Source organism: Gobius niger (assembly GCF_951799975.1).
Source record: "Gobius niger genome assembly, chromosome: 2".
Lineage (NCBI taxonomy): Eukaryota > Metazoa > Chordata > Actinopteri > Gobiiformes > Gobiidae > Gobius > Gobius niger.
Window position 1 is genome coordinate 19,837,914 of NC_136853.1, and position 20,312 is coordinate 19,858,225.

General features: G+C 39.9%; 1 protein-coding gene across 1 annotated transcript in view; it reads right to left on the reverse strand.

Moving 5' to 3' along the window:
- Positions 1-20,312, reverse strand: part of astn2 (astrotactin 2) — a 294,590-nt gene that overhangs the window by 160,494 nt on the left and 113,784 nt on the right. The window contains exon 4 of the mRNA XM_079580868.1: positions 6,550-6,702. Within this exon, the coding sequence (XP_079436994.1) occupies positions 6,550-6,702 (153 nt within the window). The remainder of the gene's footprint in view (positions 1-6,549; positions 6,703-20,312) is intronic.

Below are 20,312 nucleotides of genomic sequence, written 5' to 3' on the forward strand. Positions count from 1 at the left end.
CAATTGACTAATTGTTGTTATTATTCACAGCCTGACCGAAAAGGAAAGTCACCATATCCATGGTCATATCCATGTTCAGCAACACCATGTGCCCAAAGAATAAGATCAGCTGACTGGAGACTGGGTTTCTTCTTCCCTGGTGGCACGGACATATTACAAGATGACAATACCAGGATTCACTGTGCTCACATTGTGTAAGAGTGGTTCAGGGAGCATGATGAGACATCATTTTCACACATGGATTGGCCACAACAGAGTCCAGATCTTAACTCCACTGAAATCTGTGGGGTGTGCTGGAGAAGGCTTTGCGCAGTGGTCACACTCTCCCATCATCAATACACGATCTTGATGAAAAATGAATGCAACTCCGCTAAATGCTGACCCACAAAATATGAGAGACTTCTGTTTATGCACCCTAACCCTGCCTTTTTTTTTTTTTTTTTTGCAAGGCAGTGTACTTACTCTTTTGGCAGAGAATGGCTATATTTAATTTAATTTAATCTAATGTATTCATTAATTTGAATGGGACAGTGTCTATAAATGTACAGACAGCCGGTGCTGTAAATATGCCGGAATTAGCTCAAGGCTAAGTTCCACAGTCCCATGGGGTGCAAACATGCCACTGAACACAGAACATGAAAGGGTAATAAAATACATGTATGACAGTAAACATACCACATTACAATACAAACAAGTCAACATACACATCACTTTTACATCTGTTCCTAAAGTGCTTCAGTTAAGATGCCTTATCACGCACACCACACCTCACTCCTCCTTACCCCTTCCACACTGATGCACACACACCTACTCATTACACCTTTTATATTGGAAATGTTATGATCCCATCTAAATCACCTCTTAGTGCTCACATTCTTAATCTCAACAATGATACCATACATGCAAAAACATAAAATATAAACACTTTTCCACCATAAAAAATCACTGCAGCGATGTCACAGTGAATGATTTCCGAAAAGATAACTTGTATAACCCTATTGTCTGTGCTCTGCCTGATATACGGCAGCCTGCCCTCAAAGTCAAAAAGGGTGGCAGCTGTCAGGAAATAAAAGCAGTTTTTACTATTGCAGCTAAGTGTGTGTCCAGCACTGTAATGAATAATGGTCATTTCCCTGAACACCAACTTCAGCATTACACCTTTAAATATAGACTGGGGTAAACAGCATTAATTGCATTGCTCTCTTGAGACGTACAAATTGCAACCCACTTTCTTTTACTCTATTCCCACAAAGCAGCTCGGCCTATTGGAGACTGGCACTTTGCTGCTAAACATTGTGCGAAACAGAGCAAAGTGGACAGGTCATTTGAGCCCCATGGGGCAAGCCTTGATTTCACAGTCTCACTGTTTTTAGCTGGGTTTAACTGTACACTTTATGCAGCTCCTGGCTCATCCTATAATCAAAATGTTTGAAAAGTATAGGCTGTACTGCAACTTCAGCAATACATGAAATAAATAAAACACCATTTTTAAAAGCAAAATAAATCAGTAGCAAATCACTGAGAAGTAGAAAATAAAAACTTGTCTCTAGGAAGTATAATCAATAGACAAATAAAACCCTTTATTCACAATCTGTGCATGAAAAGTGAGAGACAACTAAATGCTAGAGCAAGGATTGATAATTGCTTCAAAATTATTCAGACCAGCTAATGATGTTCTCTGAGTCAGGGAAGCTATTAGTAATAGGACCATTTATACTAAAAGGAGGCTATAAATATGCTGTGAGGGCCTTTTTGGAAATGGGATTAAAAATGGTGAAGAATGTGATATAGCTGCAGAAACACTCATCAAGGAGCAGTCCAACCATGCCTCATGAGTAGGTGTAATATATTGTTTTGTTCTGACACTGAGCCTTTGTATACATAAATGAATGACAATAGAAACACACTCTCCTAGAAAATTCTAGTTCTGCTGCAGGCCACATCAAATATATAGAACTTATGTAGAAGAAATTGAAAAAAAGAAAAAGAAAAGATGAATGCTCCAACAATGTTCCTGACCACGAGCTTTGCTCAAAAACCACTGCACTGCAGTCACCCTCTGCTCCTTACATTTTGCCCCAGTAGTTTGGGTCAAAGGTGGGTGGCAAATTTATTCGCAGGATGATTCACTCTAAAGATTATAACACTGAGATCTTCAAGGTGCCTTAAGCTATTCTCTGAGATTTTTGAGAGCGAACCCTGCTCTGCACCCCCTTCACCCACGTTCCTAACTCCCTACCACACGCTGCCCTGATTCATTCAATAGGAAAGGGAAATCACATTAGTCTTGTGTGCAACACACATTTATCAACTGAATAAATAAAATATGTAGCAAAGTAAACAATTTGATAAACAATTATATGTATTGGCTAAATTGTCTGTGTCATGTAAGTCTGTTTTTTGGCATTTAGAACATAATAGTAATGTAATAGATTGATCGCACAATAGTTACATTTAGAATTAAATTTACAGTGTATTTCCCACAACCTTTGACGGCCCCATCCCGATGGTGCGTGCTATACAGAAGTGATGTGAAACTTCCCTGTAGATAAAGAGCAGTCTCACACACTTACGGTCATTTGCAGTGGCGACTGGTGATGTAAACTCTATGTGTTGTGGGGATGCGTGTGTTTTTTTTTACAATCAGATCTACTAAACACATTTACCAGCACTTGTCAGACTAAACGGAAGCATGTAACCACATATCAGCAAATAACCACGGAACAAGCATTACAGACAACTCTTATTTCCAGGGCATCAGACCTGCAACAAGGCAGAAGTTTACTCAATAGACGGCAGTCAAACAGCTACGTAAAATCATTTAAACAGCAGACTACGAAACAGCAGATGACCTAACAATGCATTTATCCTGAGCACAATGATATGAGAGCATAAAGGAGTCGTTTATGCCCTGCTAAAGTTAACAACAGCGCTGAACCCGGACAGATGTGAAACATGGTGTAAACATGGACTCACCTGTAGCATTGAGAAGCCACTTTGTAACCAGTTTGGCAGTTTGCTTTGGGTCATTGTCCATTTGAGATGTTGCTCCAATATTTCAACATATTGTTCTTTCTTCACCTGTCCCTTCGGCAGCAAAACAGCTCTACAGCATGATGCTGCCAGCCCTGTATTTCACAGTTGGGATGGTGTTCTCAGGCTTGCAAGATTCCCCCTTTTTCCTCCAAACGTGACGATGGTCAGGATGGCCAAAACAATGTTTTGTTTTTTTCAAGTGTCTTGAAATTGTACCCAAGGATGAACCAGACTTGTGCTTCCAAGGACATGACATCATCATTTACGCTTTCCCAAATTGTTTCAAGGTATAGTAATCTTAGTGTATGTAAACTGGGTAGAAAATTCTCTCTCTCATTCTTCTGGCATTTGACAAATATACATATTTTTTTTAATTCTAATTGATAAAAAAAAAAAAAGGAAATTCTGGTTTGATGCCAGACAGTGAGAAAAAAATGTGTCTTTTTATGAAGTGTATGTGAACATCTGGTCTTCACTGTATGTGTATCCTCTCTCTCACACAAACACACACACACACACACACACACACACACACACACACACACACACACACACACACACACACACACACACACACACACACACACACACACACACACACACACACACGGTCCAACAGAATTACTTTCATGTCCTACTTCAAAGCATCAATTAAACAGGAGAAGGAGCTAGATAATAAGCATAAGGTTATCCGGTTTGAAATGAGCCAAAAATATTCGTTGTGACACATCAAAAACACTAGCACAGCTTCTAGCCGTGCACATGGAAATGCATTAACAACACAGCAGGGAATTGCATGTGCACCGGGGCATGCAAATAAGGAACGTTAAGGACAAATCTTAATATACAACAACATGAGGCAGAACTACTTCGACATTTCTCCGGGTATAAATGGGTGAGCTTGCACCTCGGAGATAGGAAAAGTCAAGAGGAGGCAGAAGCTGAACATAAAAGGCTGGTTTACCTATGGGGCAGCTGAAAACAGAGCAGTGTCTGTTGGAAGATAACTTGAGTCTTCATGGGACGTGTGCCGCTGGCCACTGTTCACAGGTCAGTTTAGAGCAAAGACTGAAGGTATTTTTCATTGAATATCTTTGGTGATGGATTCAAAGTGGCATCATTTCAAACATCAGCACAAAATATGTTAAGGAACTGTGCAACAGTAATACACAGGATTGAATTAATAACATATTATTATTGTAATTTGTGTGAGACAGATGTGAACGCCAGCAGTGCCCCGGTGTGAATTAGCCAAACTCTAACAGCCCATAAAGTGAGCAGCTAAGAGAGGTAAATGGACTGCATTTATAACATCTGCCTTTCTGCTGGTACATCAACTGCTTTACAATGTGCCTCATTTGGCCTTTTGCACTTAGGGGGCAGTTCAAATCCCATTGCCTTGCCAAGAAGTCATACAGTTTTTGACCTTGTAAACTTGCCTTTTTAAAAAACATATACAGTTGTTGTGGGATGATATGCTTTTCAGTTGTACCATTAGGGCTAGAATGTATTTGGTGTAGCATTACATTTAATGAGTCTGTAAGTATTTACCTTGATGTCTGTGCTTGTGCTTGATGTTTTTTAGAAATAAAGACCTGAGTAATATTTGTTTTAGATAACTATTCAAAAGAGACACATCTTGTGGTTGTATTTAAGCACTATATTTAGTGATTTATTTGATGACAATATTTGATTTGGGACAGTGCATATTAATGAACGTCCACAATGTGTGCGATGTAAATATCCTTAGACAGGTGGCAGAAATAAAACATACAACGATGATGAACAGTGACTTTACATTTTGTATTTTTGTATTCCTAATTGTAAGGTGTCCTTGGGTGAAATGAAAGGTGCCATCAAATAAAATGAATTATTATTATTATTAACAATACAAATAGAACAACCAACAACAGTTCAGCACTAAAAGTGATTACAGGCCTGGTTTTCCTTTAGCCAGCCTCTTATTGCTACTGGGAGATTATTCCAGTGTGTTGTCTCTGACTGAGAGGACAGTCTGTCCAAATGTGGTTTTCCTGCTCCGACCGAGCTGTGGCCCTGGTGCCCATCCCAGGCAAACCAGTTCAAGGTATACCACAGACCATTTGTATGCTCTCTGTGAAGACTGGCGGGGGAGTCAATGAGCACCTGCAGAGTTCTGCTGAGCATACACAAATGTTTGTGCATAGTAATATATTTTAACCAAAAACAAATGCTTGAAGCTATTGCAATATAAATATAAAGAGGATTTAAAATCTGAAAAATGGACTTCACAGCCTGTTCAAGCACTGAAGAAATAATTATTACCATAAGTGGTGTTCCTTCATGGCCATCTATTGAAATCTATGCCATTAGACAAATGCCTGAGCCCACTCAAACATTTTCTAAAGCTTTCTCCCACTCACATAACGGAGAAAACCAGACATGGTGTATTTACACAATTAGACCAGGAGATTTTCTGACTGACAATAAGCACTGTTCGTAAACATTCATTTAAATTCTCCATATAGCTATTAACTCTGGTCAGTCTGGTGTCAAGAATAAAGGTACAGGGACCACATGACTGGACAGGAGTTCAGCTTGACAAGTGCAGTACAAAAAAGTATAAAGCTAAAGTGACTAGAAAGATGAATATTCCCTGTATTAGACTGCACATTATGCAAATCAACAGAGCCATATTTCATAATATTTGATGAAGCGACAACAAAAGGCAGTAAGTTTTTCTGCCAAGACTGAATAAATGTAACATATCGTTTTATGTGTTGCATCCAATAAAACGGTCTCATTAGTCAAACATATATTGCCAATGACACATTCACCCATCTTTTCATTCTTACGTATCCATAGAATCAGTAATTTTCTTTAATAAACTGACTATATTATCAGGAAATGGTCATTTAAAGTGCAGAGTTTAGCATTGCATTTATGGCTAATGACATCGATAAACAAGATGCATCATCGTTTTTATTGTTTTGACAGAGAACTTTGACATAAGATGGTGCATTCAATATTTCATCTTCCATGACAAGTAAAATGTATTAAATGACAAAAAGATATGTGGTGTCCAAACAAGAAGTGCTTGTAAGTGATGAATATGTAAATGTGTTGACTCCCAAAGGATAAATCCTCATCTGACTCAAATGGCCCTCACAGCATTTGTCATGAGAGGAAATGCTGGCAGCAAATCGCAATATCAGGTGCCTCTGTTTGATTAAGCCACCGTATATTATGTTAATAAACATCAAACTCTACAAGAACAAGTAAGGTACTAAATGCACAACTATGTCACTCATTCATGTCAGATGGGGCAGAAGGGATTAGTAAACCTTCAGGATAAAATACACTTCTATCTTAAGAAGCCGGTTCAGTATTACAAAGTCTGTGAAGTTGTTAGTTGGCAACAAAACAGCGCTGGCTGCCTTGTGTAATCTAAGTCAAATTAACCTTAAGCAACAATCTAAAATGTCTCTGTTGCTCTGGTGCTTTGAAGTGGTCAGCAGAAAATGTTTTGCGTACCTCTTGTGTGACTGGGCATCCTCCTGCGGCTGGTGGACGAACTGTGCATGACGTGCTGGTACTGCGACATGTCTGAAGGCGTGTTTGGAACATGGTAACTGTCCTGGAACCTCTGCATCAAATCCTCCACTGACTCGGTGTCTGGGTCAACCGCTAGAAAACACAGGCAAGCAGACAGTGGAAGGCACGTCATTGGAAATGTCAACTGGAGTGAGGGACAGAATAATACACACTGTGTACTTTTGGACAGGACTGTGATAAGCATTGTTATTCAAGATTTACGTAACAACTACAAAGTGGCTGCATTTTGTTGCCATTCCTTTTAATTTCTTCCCTTTTGTTTGATCCATCCATCCATCCATCCATCCATTTTCTTCCACTTGTCCGTTTCCGGGTCATGGGGGCAGCTGTTGGAGTTGCCCAAATCACACTACACCAGCCCCTTATGGCTCCACCTGCAGGTGGTGGGTCTACAAAAGGACGGCCTCATGGGTCTAACCGGGCCTGTTGGTCTCTCATAAGGGGCTTCCGAACCGCTCTTTGTCTGACCCGTCACCAAGGACCTGTTTGCCATGGGAGACCCGACCAGGGGCACGAAGCCCCCGACAACAGAGCTCCCAGGATCATACGGGCGCTCAAACCCCTCCACCACATTAAGGTGGCGGTTCCAGGAGGGGCCTTTTGTTTGACGATCATCATATTTCCAGAATATTGCAATCTCTACACCCAGGGTCCCCAAAGTGGCCCTCCTAAGGGTGCTCTACTAACTTGGATTTCATAAATGAGTGGATTTAACACAGCCCATCGCTAATACACTACAGACTGATGCTTCACTGATACCTGAATCCAGCAGAGTTATAGCTGTGTTCACTGCCTAAGTTATTAATTAATATTAATATTAACATCACAGACAATTTTTGACCAATTCTAGAAACTATAGTAAACTTTATTTCTTTTGGGAAACTCCCATGAGTCATCAGCCTGGCTCCACATCTGGAGATAGGCAACGGCATCAAAGGATGGGTCAAATGCAGAGAACAAATTTCATTGTTGTTGTTGTATTAAGACAAATAAAGCACATTAAAGGGCCTATACCTGATTTTTTTTAAATTCCAAACAATGAAAGGGGAAGCCACTAAATTAAATGTTAGTTGTGGTCCAAACTCATTCGTAACTTTCCTACTATATTTGTTGCATCCAAATTCTTTACGGGGACAAATTTATCGACACATTTCACAACTTGCAGGGTCACATGTTAGGGTCACTTTCACAAAAATGCTAGAAAAATAGCCTGAAAGTTCATAAAATTGATACAAATGTTTTATAATTTCATGCACAGTGTTTTCGCTACAAATGTCTGAGTTATTAATATACTAAAGGAGTAAAATAAATTTCATTCCATTTCTAGAAGCAAAATCAGGTATAGCTCCTTTAACCTTAACAATTGCTGCATCACAAGACCGTACTATTTACTGCAGCAGGAGCGAGCTGCTTTGCTTTGTGAAAAGAAACATGGGAGGTGAATTTTGCTTAAAAAACAGACTGGATAACTCAGATGAAGTATGGACAAAAACACGGACTGGATTTCATGAGCTGCTTGTGGAATAACACGGCCGTTTAAACGAATGGCGATTAGCGCTGCTTAAGGAAACCACTTGCCTTGGCATGATTGTTGACACACTGGGATAACATACTCAACATAGACTAACCAGAGCCTAACACTGAGTCTGTAAAGTCCAAAGACCACCTCCATGCGTCCCATTGGAGGACTTTGCAGTTGTTTTGTGTGTTCTAACTAAGGCTCTAATAATGTTATTTTGTTCTTGCAAATGTTATTGGCACCGATAAAGAAACATGCTGAGGACAAAAACCTGAATAACAAAGTGACTATTTTAAATGTTTAATGCTTGAAATTGCTGCATTTGGCTCGCAGCCCACTGGCTCTTTTACCCTTGAAGGGTAAAGCTTTGGGAACCCCTGCTCTACACCATAGGGATTGTGCTACACTGATATGATGGCTTTCACTGAGGGCTTTCACTTTCACTGATTGCTCAGTGTTGATGTCCCTGATGGGTGTTGACATCAAAACAACTGAAGGGGAAAGAGTGTGCAATGCAGACATTTTTCTCTTAATGAAGGGGGAAAGATCAGAGCCAAAGTTTTATGACTTTGAGCGAGACACTGGAGGTGAAGAGGGAAAAACCTCTGAAACCTTTGCTTGACAGTACTGAAATAAAAATGAGGAAAATGTAATGCAAGTTCGGAGTCTGTAGGAGTTACTAAAAAGACAGACAGAGCCACAAACTGTTAAAATGAGCTAACCAGACACGTCACCGCAACATAAAGTGACACCTCTGAGGAAGGCTGCAGTAATAGCCGAAACTGTCAGGTACAAGAACATATTACCATCATTAAGGGTAGGTTTCGTCTTTCTTATAGTCTGACATTAAAGATGTTAAGGGAAAAAAATAGCTAAAAATCTCAACATTGACCACTGTGTGAAAAACCTATATTTTTACCTGTCGTGTCTCGCCTTAAAGGAGCTATACCTGATTACTTCTAAAATAAAATAAAATAAAATAAAATGCATTTCATCATCCTTATAGGTATATTGAAAACTCAAATGTTTGTGAGGAGAACAGTGTGCATCAAATTCTAAAACATTTGTATCAATTTCATCAACTTTCAGGCTATTTTTATAGCATTTTTGTGAAAGTGACCCTGAAAAGTGACCCTGCAAGTTGTGAAATGTGCCTATAAACTAGTACATTTTCGAATGAGTTTGGACCACAACTAACATTTTAATTTGGTGCCTTCCCCTTTGATTGTTTGCAATGAAAAAGAAAAAAAAGAAAAAAATCAGGTATAGGGCCTTTAAGCACCGGTCCAAAATGTCAAGTGAATAGTTAAATAGAAAAAAAAAACTTTAGACCTTCTGTTTTGGGATGGCAAGGTCTTTCCAATCAGTCTCTATGAGACCGTTTACTTCCACTTATATGGTAGATATCCCCATTGGCATATTGGTCACAGCTTGTTAACACTGAATCATTGAGGCTATTTAGGTACAGGCTGTGTCAGCATTGCCCACTCAAACACGAAGAACGAAAATATTGCAGGCAAAAAGAATATGAAACCGATACATGCGGATCTTTGTCAAGGACAAAAGTTGCAATGGTATGGTGGCAACTGCCCAGTCTTCATCCTGGATACAGTTAATGAAGTAATACAAAAAAAACTTAATTCTTCCATTTTTGAATGGTTAGGCTAGAGTGAAATTCAACCTTTAAGATCTGCTTCAAAATCTGATTCCTGCTTTTGCCCATTATCAATAGTCCAACTAAGATGGTCAATAAACAGATGAACAAACCAATTGAAATACATCTAACTTGCCTGACAAGGTAGCATCACTGTGAGCTAAAGTGTGAAAGTGGTGGGTTGGTGGTTTGAACTCAGCTCTCCTAAGCAGCCAAGTCTCTATTAATCAGTGCCGGTCAGTGTGTGGCAACAAAAAGGGTTTACCACATCCAAGCAAGTGAATATGTAATGTGAAGCAACTTTGAGTTATGTGAAAATCCCTATATACGCGAGGCAGATGCCATATAGCGGACATGTCGAAGGTAATGTCTGTTGGCACCCGAGATGCATTACAGTTCTAACCGGCCTGCCCATAAATTGCATCAAACTCATTTGAACCACCTGCACTTCAGCAAGAGCGTGACTCCCCCCCCCAGCTGCTGCTTTAGTTATAAATTATGTAGCAAATAACAAAAGAAGTCAAATTACTATTAACTTTGTCAAAAATATTTTATCTGATTAGGCCCCCAACCAACAGTGTTTGGATTTTTGGCCCGATCGCCCTGCATTACATGAATGAAGTAAAAGTGCAATGGCAGGAATGACTGATCCAACCAGAATAGGCCTAAAAAGTCTAAAAGCAACTCTGTCCTGAGATGTGCCACAAAGCTATGCCGAAAAGATTGGCCCATTCATCACCCTGGGTGCCTCCGCCCACCAGCTCACCCCCCACCTATCATCGGCATCTTTTGATCCGTCACTCCGCTTCTGAGGTGCACCCTGTCTGTGAATAATGGTGATATTTTGCTCCCAGCGGAGTCTCCGTCTCTCATCACAAATGCCGATGAGCAAGGCCCGAGCCCCGGAGAGGAGAGTGTGATGCAGAGGATAAGGCTAAAGGCAAAGAAGCACAATGCATTTGATGACACTGCCTTGAGACGCTTTGATTTCAGAACAAATGTCGCCATTACCATGATGGTTTTACCTTGCCTTTGTGTAGCTCTTTGTGTTGATTGGAATATGTGACGCAAAGCTAGGATGGCATGTGAAACAGTTGAGGCACGTTTTTAGGAGAGGTTTGAGATCAGGTAGAGACTGGGCCTGTCTAATCTCTGAGGGCAGCCTGGTCCACAGCCACAGAGAAGACTCGGTCTCCCCGAAGTTAGTTGGTGAAGTTGGTGTTCGGAACAACCAGTCGCAGCCTGAGAGTATGAGAGGGAGCGTCAGGGTGAACCAGGTCAGACAGGAGGGGGCGAGGCCATTCAGGCATTTAAAGGTTAATAGAAGCATTTTGAATTCAACTCTAAATTTGACTTTTGTACCACAACAATCAAGCTACGCTTTAAAATCATTCTCTTACACTCTGAATACCTTTCTCTCTCGTTCTCTCCGCCTTCTGTCTGTCTCTCTCCTTCTCAATCATGGATACAGAACATACACTTTTAGATCAACAACTTCCATCCATGTCATTTAATGCTACTACGACTGCTAAGGCGTTCAATGATTTTGCAAAGATTTTACAACCACAGGTCCTGCAAAGGGTGTCCACGATGACACTATCACCAAAATATGGTATTTTTTCTCCAGTGAGACGCCCGATACAGAAGAGCAGAGAAAGGTACCGCGCACTCGGGACAACACTTGAGGACTGGTTTTCTCAAAATTAGGTTTATGCTCCACTCATGAGCCACTATAGTAGCTCCTACTGACTCCAAACTTTCCAGTCTTGGGCTTAACAAGGTTTTTTTAAGATGTTTGGATTGTTTTTCTTTAAGAGCTAATTCTAAATTTGATTCATTCAGCTTTGAACCCCCCGAAAAACAGGGTCAATCCATTAATTCGATTTTGTTGCTGAAACTATAGGCAATTTTGGCCATTTTGATGCACAAAATGCCTTATTTTTATATGAAAACATAAAATGACAGAACACCTTCAATACATTTTTTTCTCATATTTACATCAGTAATGTTCAGCAAAAGTTTCAAATCGATATCTCTAAATGTATTTATTTTTCCCTATTCACCTGCAGTGTCTCAGCCATTTCTGCAAATTATGTGTGAATACAGGAAACTCTGTGCAGGCCAGAACCTCTGTTGGCGAACTATTCCAAGGACCTATGGCCACAGAGGAGAAGGCCTACATTTGGGAACACTGCACTGTCCTCTGGCAAAAGAGCGTGTGACTCTTTTCTGAAGTCAACAAGACAAAACCTCTCACCATTTAAAACTTTAAAAAGTAGGCATAGATTAAGTAAGTAACGAAGTAAGTGCTTTATTTGTGATGGGTTGGTCCCTCTTTGAGAACGTGGTGTTTCCCACACTGGTCAGTTCCTCCAACTTCCTCTTCCTCCTGCGCAGCTCCCTCCGCCCCACAGCAGTCTTTCACCATCTCCGAATATAGTCCGTCTTCTTCTCCAGTGAAAGTACATTCACCAGAACAATAGTAGGGACAGAAGGCTTGTGTGGCTTGGCTGTGAGTCTTGCCTGGATACCTCCTCGTGTGTCCTTTTTTCCTTTTTTCCTGTTGCGCCTCCTTGTGATGACTGGTGTTAGAGCAAACATTCTATCAGCACCAGTCTGTCTTCTATAGTAAAATGCACAGTACGTGGAACAGTGTGTTTAAAGCAAAGTCCTAGCACAGTAAATTGCATCTTGATTAAATCCAAAGCTAGTTGTTGCATTGTATAATACAAGCTCCAAACAAACATGGGTCATTGCAAGTGATGCTTGATAATATCTCTGTCGGTCTGTGCTGGTGAAAAAATAAAGGCAAGCTGTTGCTCTGCATTATTCTTGGCTCACAAACCTCTGCTTTTTTATGCGACACTTCACAATTGTTGAAATGTTTACAACCATCAAACTCAAAACTGATGCTTTCTGTAATTTCAATTTCCGCTTTAATTGCTTTCTTCAGTCAGTGAGCATTTTAGGGTTTCTGTAGTGCATTAAAATTGATCTCTCCAAAAAAACACCAAAAAAAAACCACCAACAGTCAAAACTAGCGTCCTCAAACGGCAAAATACACAGTTGAGGTAATTATTAGCCTTCAAATATGAATACCCACTTCTCAGCAAAGTGTCTGTGCGCTCAATCATACTCTTCAATTTTCTACCTTGCCTGGGATGACATTGCCGTAAGTTTCAAACTAAATAAAAACAACAACAACAAAAAACGGTTGCGAGTACAATGACATGCTGGTGCGAGGTGATGGACAGTGTCCTTATTAAGGGTTCACTGAGGTGACAGGGAGGCAGCGGCGGGCATAGGAGAGAAACATTAACAAGCATCCAGGCAGCAGCAGAAGAAGAACACCATTTATAGAAGACGATTGGTAATCTCCAAAACACGGGTCTGTGGTAGGACATTGACAAGCAACTAAAGCACACACTAAAACACCACACTGAAACTGAACCATACTTGTGAAAGACACTCATCAGTGCAGCTGAATAAAAAACATAATAGAAATTGTGGGGGGAAAACAATCATATACATTGAAATATTATTATCAATAGGAAAATAAATCAATCAATTAGAAAAAATATAATGAACAATAGAAGCACAGACAACTCACTCATGCAAATATAAATACCAATGACTGGTCAAAACAGACTACTCAGTGTATGGAGATAATGTGAGCATGCCAACAATACTGTGAGCCCTTCTGACAATACAGAAATATTTATTTACTTGGAGGTTCAAACCATATCATTGTACCGGGAGATTTGGATATCTCAACACCTAATTCTCAGTTCGTGAAAACATATTCTCAGTGTTATTTGCATTATTTGTATTTGTTTGTTTATTTGGTTGGGACAGTGCATGTTAATGAACATACATGGATACATGCATAAACGGGTCTGAAGAAGGGCTAAGACCCGAAACGTCACTCGGTGAGCATTTTAAAAGCTTGGGAGCGACACAGTAGTACGGATCTTTCATTTATTTATTCTTTATTTATTTTATTTTTTTTATCCTGCACACTGGACCTGTGGATGTGCGTGTTTTTACCCGCAAACTACATGCATAAACACGCCAGATTGTAGCTTTAGGCTCATTTCCATCTGTTGAGTCACGCTCGCTCTCTCAAAAACACTCTTATTCATCCTGGTCTTTTGTACACGTTTTTAGTGGTTGAGGATGCCGGAGTACCCCGAGAAATCCTACGCAGCCCCCCCCCCCCTTTAATTATTATTTATTTTTAGATCTGAGTGTTCTGAATCAACAAAAGCACACATAACAGGTTAAATGCCTAATTAAAAAAGCTAATCCATTCAATGCAATCTAATATTTTTGCACTAATAATGCACTGTACTGTTTGTTCCAATGCTCTCAGTGAAACTAGAGACAATGGGTCCTATGGTGCTTATACCTGTAAAGAAAAAGACACCTATTGCTGACAATGGCAGGAGTGGTTCTGTCAGCAGAAATGCACTGAGAAAGACTGGCTACAAGGGGGATGGGGCGGTGGGGCAAATGAACAGTGTAGACCGACAAAATCGCTGATCCAGCCGAGGGGAATTACTGTCTGTCAGAAAGTGAACCCTTTGACCATGGCTCTCTGTCCATAAATAGTACTTGACCCTTATTTCACATAGGATTGAGGGAATATTTGCCGCCTCCCAAATGTGAGGCTCAGAGACTCCTCAGCGCTGACCTGTGGCTGGAGGCGAGTTCAGCTCGCAGTACTGCACAGAATCTTAGCTCATCTAACAGCAGGAGATACGCTCTTTTTGTCTGAGTGAAAACTAAAAACTGAGATTTGTCAATAGAGAATAGTTGCATGTCTTTTGAGAAGCAGCTAATATTCATAAAAACATATGTGTCATGTCTATGTTGGATGGGTTTGAGTTTCTTAATACAGTGCAGTACTGTACATTACTGTAGCATCTGAGGTCCAAGCTGCAGAATGAAGACATCTGTGTAATGATCCAATTTCATGAGCCATGAATTCAACTTGCCTGTCCCACATCTATATGAATGGGCTTTGGAAGACCTCATTCACCCAGACACAGTGGGAACCTGCAGACTCCACATAAGGACCCACACCATAATGAAATTGCAATTGAACACAGGACTCTTGACATACGTGGTTGACATGTTTGAATTTACAGAAGCAGATCTACACAACTTGGAAGAGCACCCCAGCAAAGCACTGGACCACAACACAACGCAGACGATTGTGAGAAGAATCACTCAGGAAAAGATTATAGCTTTCATTTCATTGCCCAGTCACCTCTTTTGAACTCTGCTAACTGTGACTGACAACGCTCAAAACACATCTCTATTTACTCTGTCCTTTTCTCTTTGGAGATTAGGGGACGAACAACAACAGCAGAGGTCAGATGAGAGGAAAAATGCCTTCGCTGTGATTTATCAAAAGCACTACTATTTGAAAAGTGAGAATCGAATGGAGAGCAATGAGCAGATGCACAAAATATACACAGCAACCAAAAGGCCAAAGAGGTTTTATGTGTTATATAGTATATACATATATTTTAGGAATTGTTTTTTCTTTCATTTCAAGACCATTTACACTGTAGATTCTCACTGAAGGCATTAATTTATGACAGAATTATGTTTTAAACAAAAAAAAGTTGAAACAGATTGGGCCTTTTGCTTCGATTACTGCTTTGCATTTTTGACATTTTCTCAATGAGCTTCACGATGTCGTCACCAGAAATGGTTTTCACTTCACAGACTGTTAGTTAAACTATTTCAGGTGACAGCCTTATTATATGACGCTCACTGAGGAAATGCCAAGAATTAAGGGTGACAATTTTGAAGAATTTAAAATATAAAACATACACTTTTTTGTTTCCTACATAATTATTTATACTCTAAAGGGACTATACAGAGTTTAAAAATAATTTTAAAAATGAAGTATTTTCCTCCCCCTACACGTTCCAGCCATGTCCTAATGTGTAGAATGAGCTCAGACCTGTTCACCACAACTGCCTCTAAAATCCTGCTCTGTCACTCAAAAAGCTGTTCATTCAGGTCCGAAGCACCGTCATGCACGAGCTTAATATAGAAGCTGCATTTATGCGTAAGACCTGAGGTGGCAGTAGTGAGTATACAATGACCAACATGCATCTCGTCACTTTAATGTCTTCAATGAGAATCACACAATAGTAAATAATAGATACATAAAACACGTCTCCAAACTTTTGACAGGTAATGTATAAATATATAAATATATATATTAGTGCTGTTCAAAATATCGTGTTAACGCAAATCAATTTCAACGGCATAGTTTTTTTAAAATAGTCTCAATTTGCCGGCACACATTAAAAAGACGCCGCGTGAGCTACTCTGTCACTCAAACTGGAGCGCCTGTAAACTGTGACCACCAGTTTACAGGAGCAATAGCACTTGGTTCGTTTTGCTACTGCACTGCTGTGGACACCTTTGAAAGCGCTTATGGACTTGAGCACTGCTGTTGTTGTGCACACATTTGGAGCAGAGAAGTTCTAGATATATGATATATAATGATATATAAATAAAAGGGTGGTTTGAATTTTTACAGCTTGATACGTATTAAATAGATACAATCATTGAGCACAGGATGAGATACACCCACAATCAATGTCTACTCATTTATTTTTCAATAACAGCAATGACAACTCCGTAGCTTTATGTAAATGGTCAACATTTATTTTCTTTTGCCTTTATGGACACACAAGCTAGGAGCCTATCTAAACCCTGACAGGACTCACATCACTGGGTGCGAGACTAAACATATTGTGTCTCATGAAGTTCTGTATGTACATTAGTCTTCATTTACTCTTCTCTACACTGTTTTGTAGCAGTCCTGAACCCTTCTCCTCGGATGTGCCTGAGTGTAAATTGGCTTTTAGTTTTTGGAAAAAGTTGCTTGATAGACCTGAAACAAAGACAACTCAATCAAATCATCAAATTGACGATAGTAAACATTTTGCATGCTGTAATGTACCAGTCAGTGTTTCTGTATTTTATGACTAAGCTGAAATACCTATCAGCACACTTTCATTTCTCCTCCCCCTTCTCCTCCTGTGTACAGAGGCATTTACTGTTGCAGAGGAACAAAAATAAAGTGCTATCTATAGCTCCCCTCTTTGCCATGGGCCAGAATAAAATATGGATGTGTCGCTGGGCACTGCAGCAGCTGAACATGCAGAGCGAAGTTGTGACCTCTAAGTGCTCTGCATAGGCACAACGTCCTAGTAGATAAAAACATTATCAGGGAACATTAAGATCTAGACTGTACATGAGCCCGAAAAGTATTTAACCATGTTCTTTTGTTGTGTGAGACTTAAGAGTTTGGTGACCTAATATTGTACGCATGAATTATTCCATAAGTAAAATTTTAATGAGCAATGCGCAGCAGTGATGTGCAGACTATTCCTGGCAGAAAACACCTGGAACCACCAACTGTTGGGGCGCGTATGAAGTTTATGTAAGGCAAGCTGTCGCTGGGCTTACAAGAGCTTTCCTACAGGGCCGCTGCAAGCCATTTTGGGGCCCTAAGCAGAAAGGTTTGTGCGTCATGGGTTCCTACGTGCATTGTATAATCGGTCGCATTGCCTCTTCGTTTTCATTGCTTTCATTGAATATGGGATGTTTTTTGTCCGCTGCATTAATAAACCAGCGGCACAAATACTGTACAATGCCATTCGATCACAATGGCCTCAGTGTAATGTCCTTCAGAGCACTTGATGCCAGGTAAACTTTTATTTACTGGTGAATAAATAAAACAAACATTAAACTATTTTTGTTGACTGGATTTCTCATTTTCTTTTCATTTCCTTGTTATATTGAGTATAAAGAAGTATTCTTGTTTTTTTTCCCTTTGAATTTGAATTGGATGACAGCAATACATCTCAATGAAATTTAAAAACCTAAACGTCAGTTTTACAATCAAGAGCTTTTGCAATTTCAAATTAAACAATGAAGGATTGTTTACCAAAACACTATAATTAAATTTAGTAAAGTATCTTGTCCCAGTCATTCCCCTTTTATTTTGTACATATTGTGCGGTCAATCTCTGTGCAGGTCCATAAATGCAAATATTAAATTAATTCAGTGGGCAAATGGGCTCGGGAATATTGGAGAGCAGACATTATCTGAGATGTATTGACCATTACACATGGGTTACCAGCCAAAACCACAGTTCAAAACAGCCTCATAAAACTGGCTCACAAGCTGACGTGCAATCGACCCATACATCGATCTGCTGCGGCCTTGATGCTTACAAACCCATCTGTATTGGTATTACTGTCATTCCGTCAGTGTCTCCCACAGAGCCACATGTTAGATCACATTACAGAGAATGCATTCCCTAACTCCCAATGACACTCAGCACTTCTCACCATTCTTTATGCTTCAGTGATTGAAAGCAATCCTTTAAAATCTGTTCCAATTGTTGAAAACTATGACTCAAAACTGGGGAGCTGGAGTGTAAACGCTGAATCCTCTTAAATCGGCATCATATTTTGGGTTGTATTGCTATGGATCTGGCGATACAGTATCACACATAACATGTTACGACTCGATTTACTCTGTAGCGTGCTGTCAAGGCCAGCTCAGATCCACTTCAGCAGCCTCTGCTCCATATAAAACAACAGGCATATACATTAGAACATGAACGGACCCTGCAACCAATCAGAAGCTTGTGTTTACGAGGTTACATGTCCCGACGGCTGCTGGCCCAAGGTGACGTTAACGCATCTCTTTGGATGAAGTCGCTGTAATCGATCACACAGTAAGAGCCAGTGAGCAGTGTTTGAAAGGACACGGCTAGCAAAACAAAAAAATCCAATAAAACCTTTGGCTTTATCTCTGAATGGATGAACTTTGGTGCAATCTAGGAAATGTGCTTTTATTGCAGATATGTTTGCCATCCCTATATCGCTGTTGTTTAATTTAAACTGGACTCAGTTTGGAATGGCCTGGATCATTGTGTTTTAACAAGAACAGGAGCTTGTCCGGACTTTCAGCCCACGAAAAAGCACACCGGCCGGTCTCAGGAATATGGGGCTTTGAAAACTGAAGGACTTAATGTTGAGGAAACAGCACTGGGACACAGACTAAGGAGATAGATACAGACGGCATCTTTGGAATTGGAAAACGAAGAAAAAAAAGAAATAAATCGTTCTCCCATTTCTCCTCCATTACTTTAACAAATGCTACTCTGAGTTATGAATACTGTATTATTCTACTTAATAAAGACACAGAGACATAGAGAGGAGCAAAGTGGTTCAACAGTCCATGAATACTTAAAAATCGGACAATGCTAACCAGCTTACGTGAGCTTCATGCTACATATTCTAGCGTTAGCAACAAGTGCAATTTTTCGCTTCTACTGAACAATTTGCTGTGAAAAAACATCCATTTTGGCTTTACTATTGGTGAGTGTTAACGACACCAACCGCCTTTATCTTACTGTGCAAGGCTTCTTGACAAGAGGTAGTAGTACCCAAAGCACTTTACATCAAGGACTCACTCGCCCATCGTTCATACACCATGCGTAATGCGACAACAGCAGGTTGAAGTGGCTGGGAGCTGAGAGCAGGAGCCTTGCACACAGGTGACTTCCATTTGATGGTTGCGTATGAAAAGGCCCATGAGAGCAAAGCCAGTCAACGCCGAACATGACAGACAGCCAAAGAAGAAATGTCAGACTAATGTAGCATACAGAGTCTTCTAAAGTACAAGCACCTCCCAATGTCCACTTTAGCCACTGAACTTAAAACAGCACCCGGATGTAATCATTTAATATTGTCATTTTAAACATTTTTATACACTCTCAGTCATCCACAGTACACATTTTTAAAGTTTCAACTCGACAGAACTGATCTCAAACAACCAAGTCTATGGGATTTTGGAATTGGCATATTGACATATTAATGCCAGAGATGATTAATAAACTCTTCAAGGAGTTAGTACTGCCTACAAAAAAACTTATTGACAACATTGCTGCCACTGAGTATGAAGAGAAATGGCCATTCTCTGTAACTAATTCCAAGCTATTTCTCAAATGGACAGAGACAAAGAGCTGTTTACATTATTAATCAATACAATACCTGGGGCAAGCTTCACTATGCTAAGCTGCAGAGCTCTCTTCATACCGTGTTACTGATCTGCTGCTTGACACAGCATTATTACTGTCACATCCTGACTTCAATTAGAGTTTATTGCTTGGTAATGGCAGTGATTTGACGGCCCCTTATGTCCAACCATAACTGCACTGTTATCATATTTATTGATTTGTGTTATGTTATGTTAAAAAATAATAAAGTTGAAAGTAAAAAAAGGACTGAGTGCACAATGAAAATAGTTTCCTTCTTGTTATGCTGATTTTAGTTATGTTCCACCTTGAAACATTAAGAAACATAGTGCTCACCCAGTCTTGAGAAAACTTCCAGCTGCCAAGACTCTAGTGAGCTATTTGCGTTCAGACCTCCTAATATATGTCTTTCATCTATTTTTATT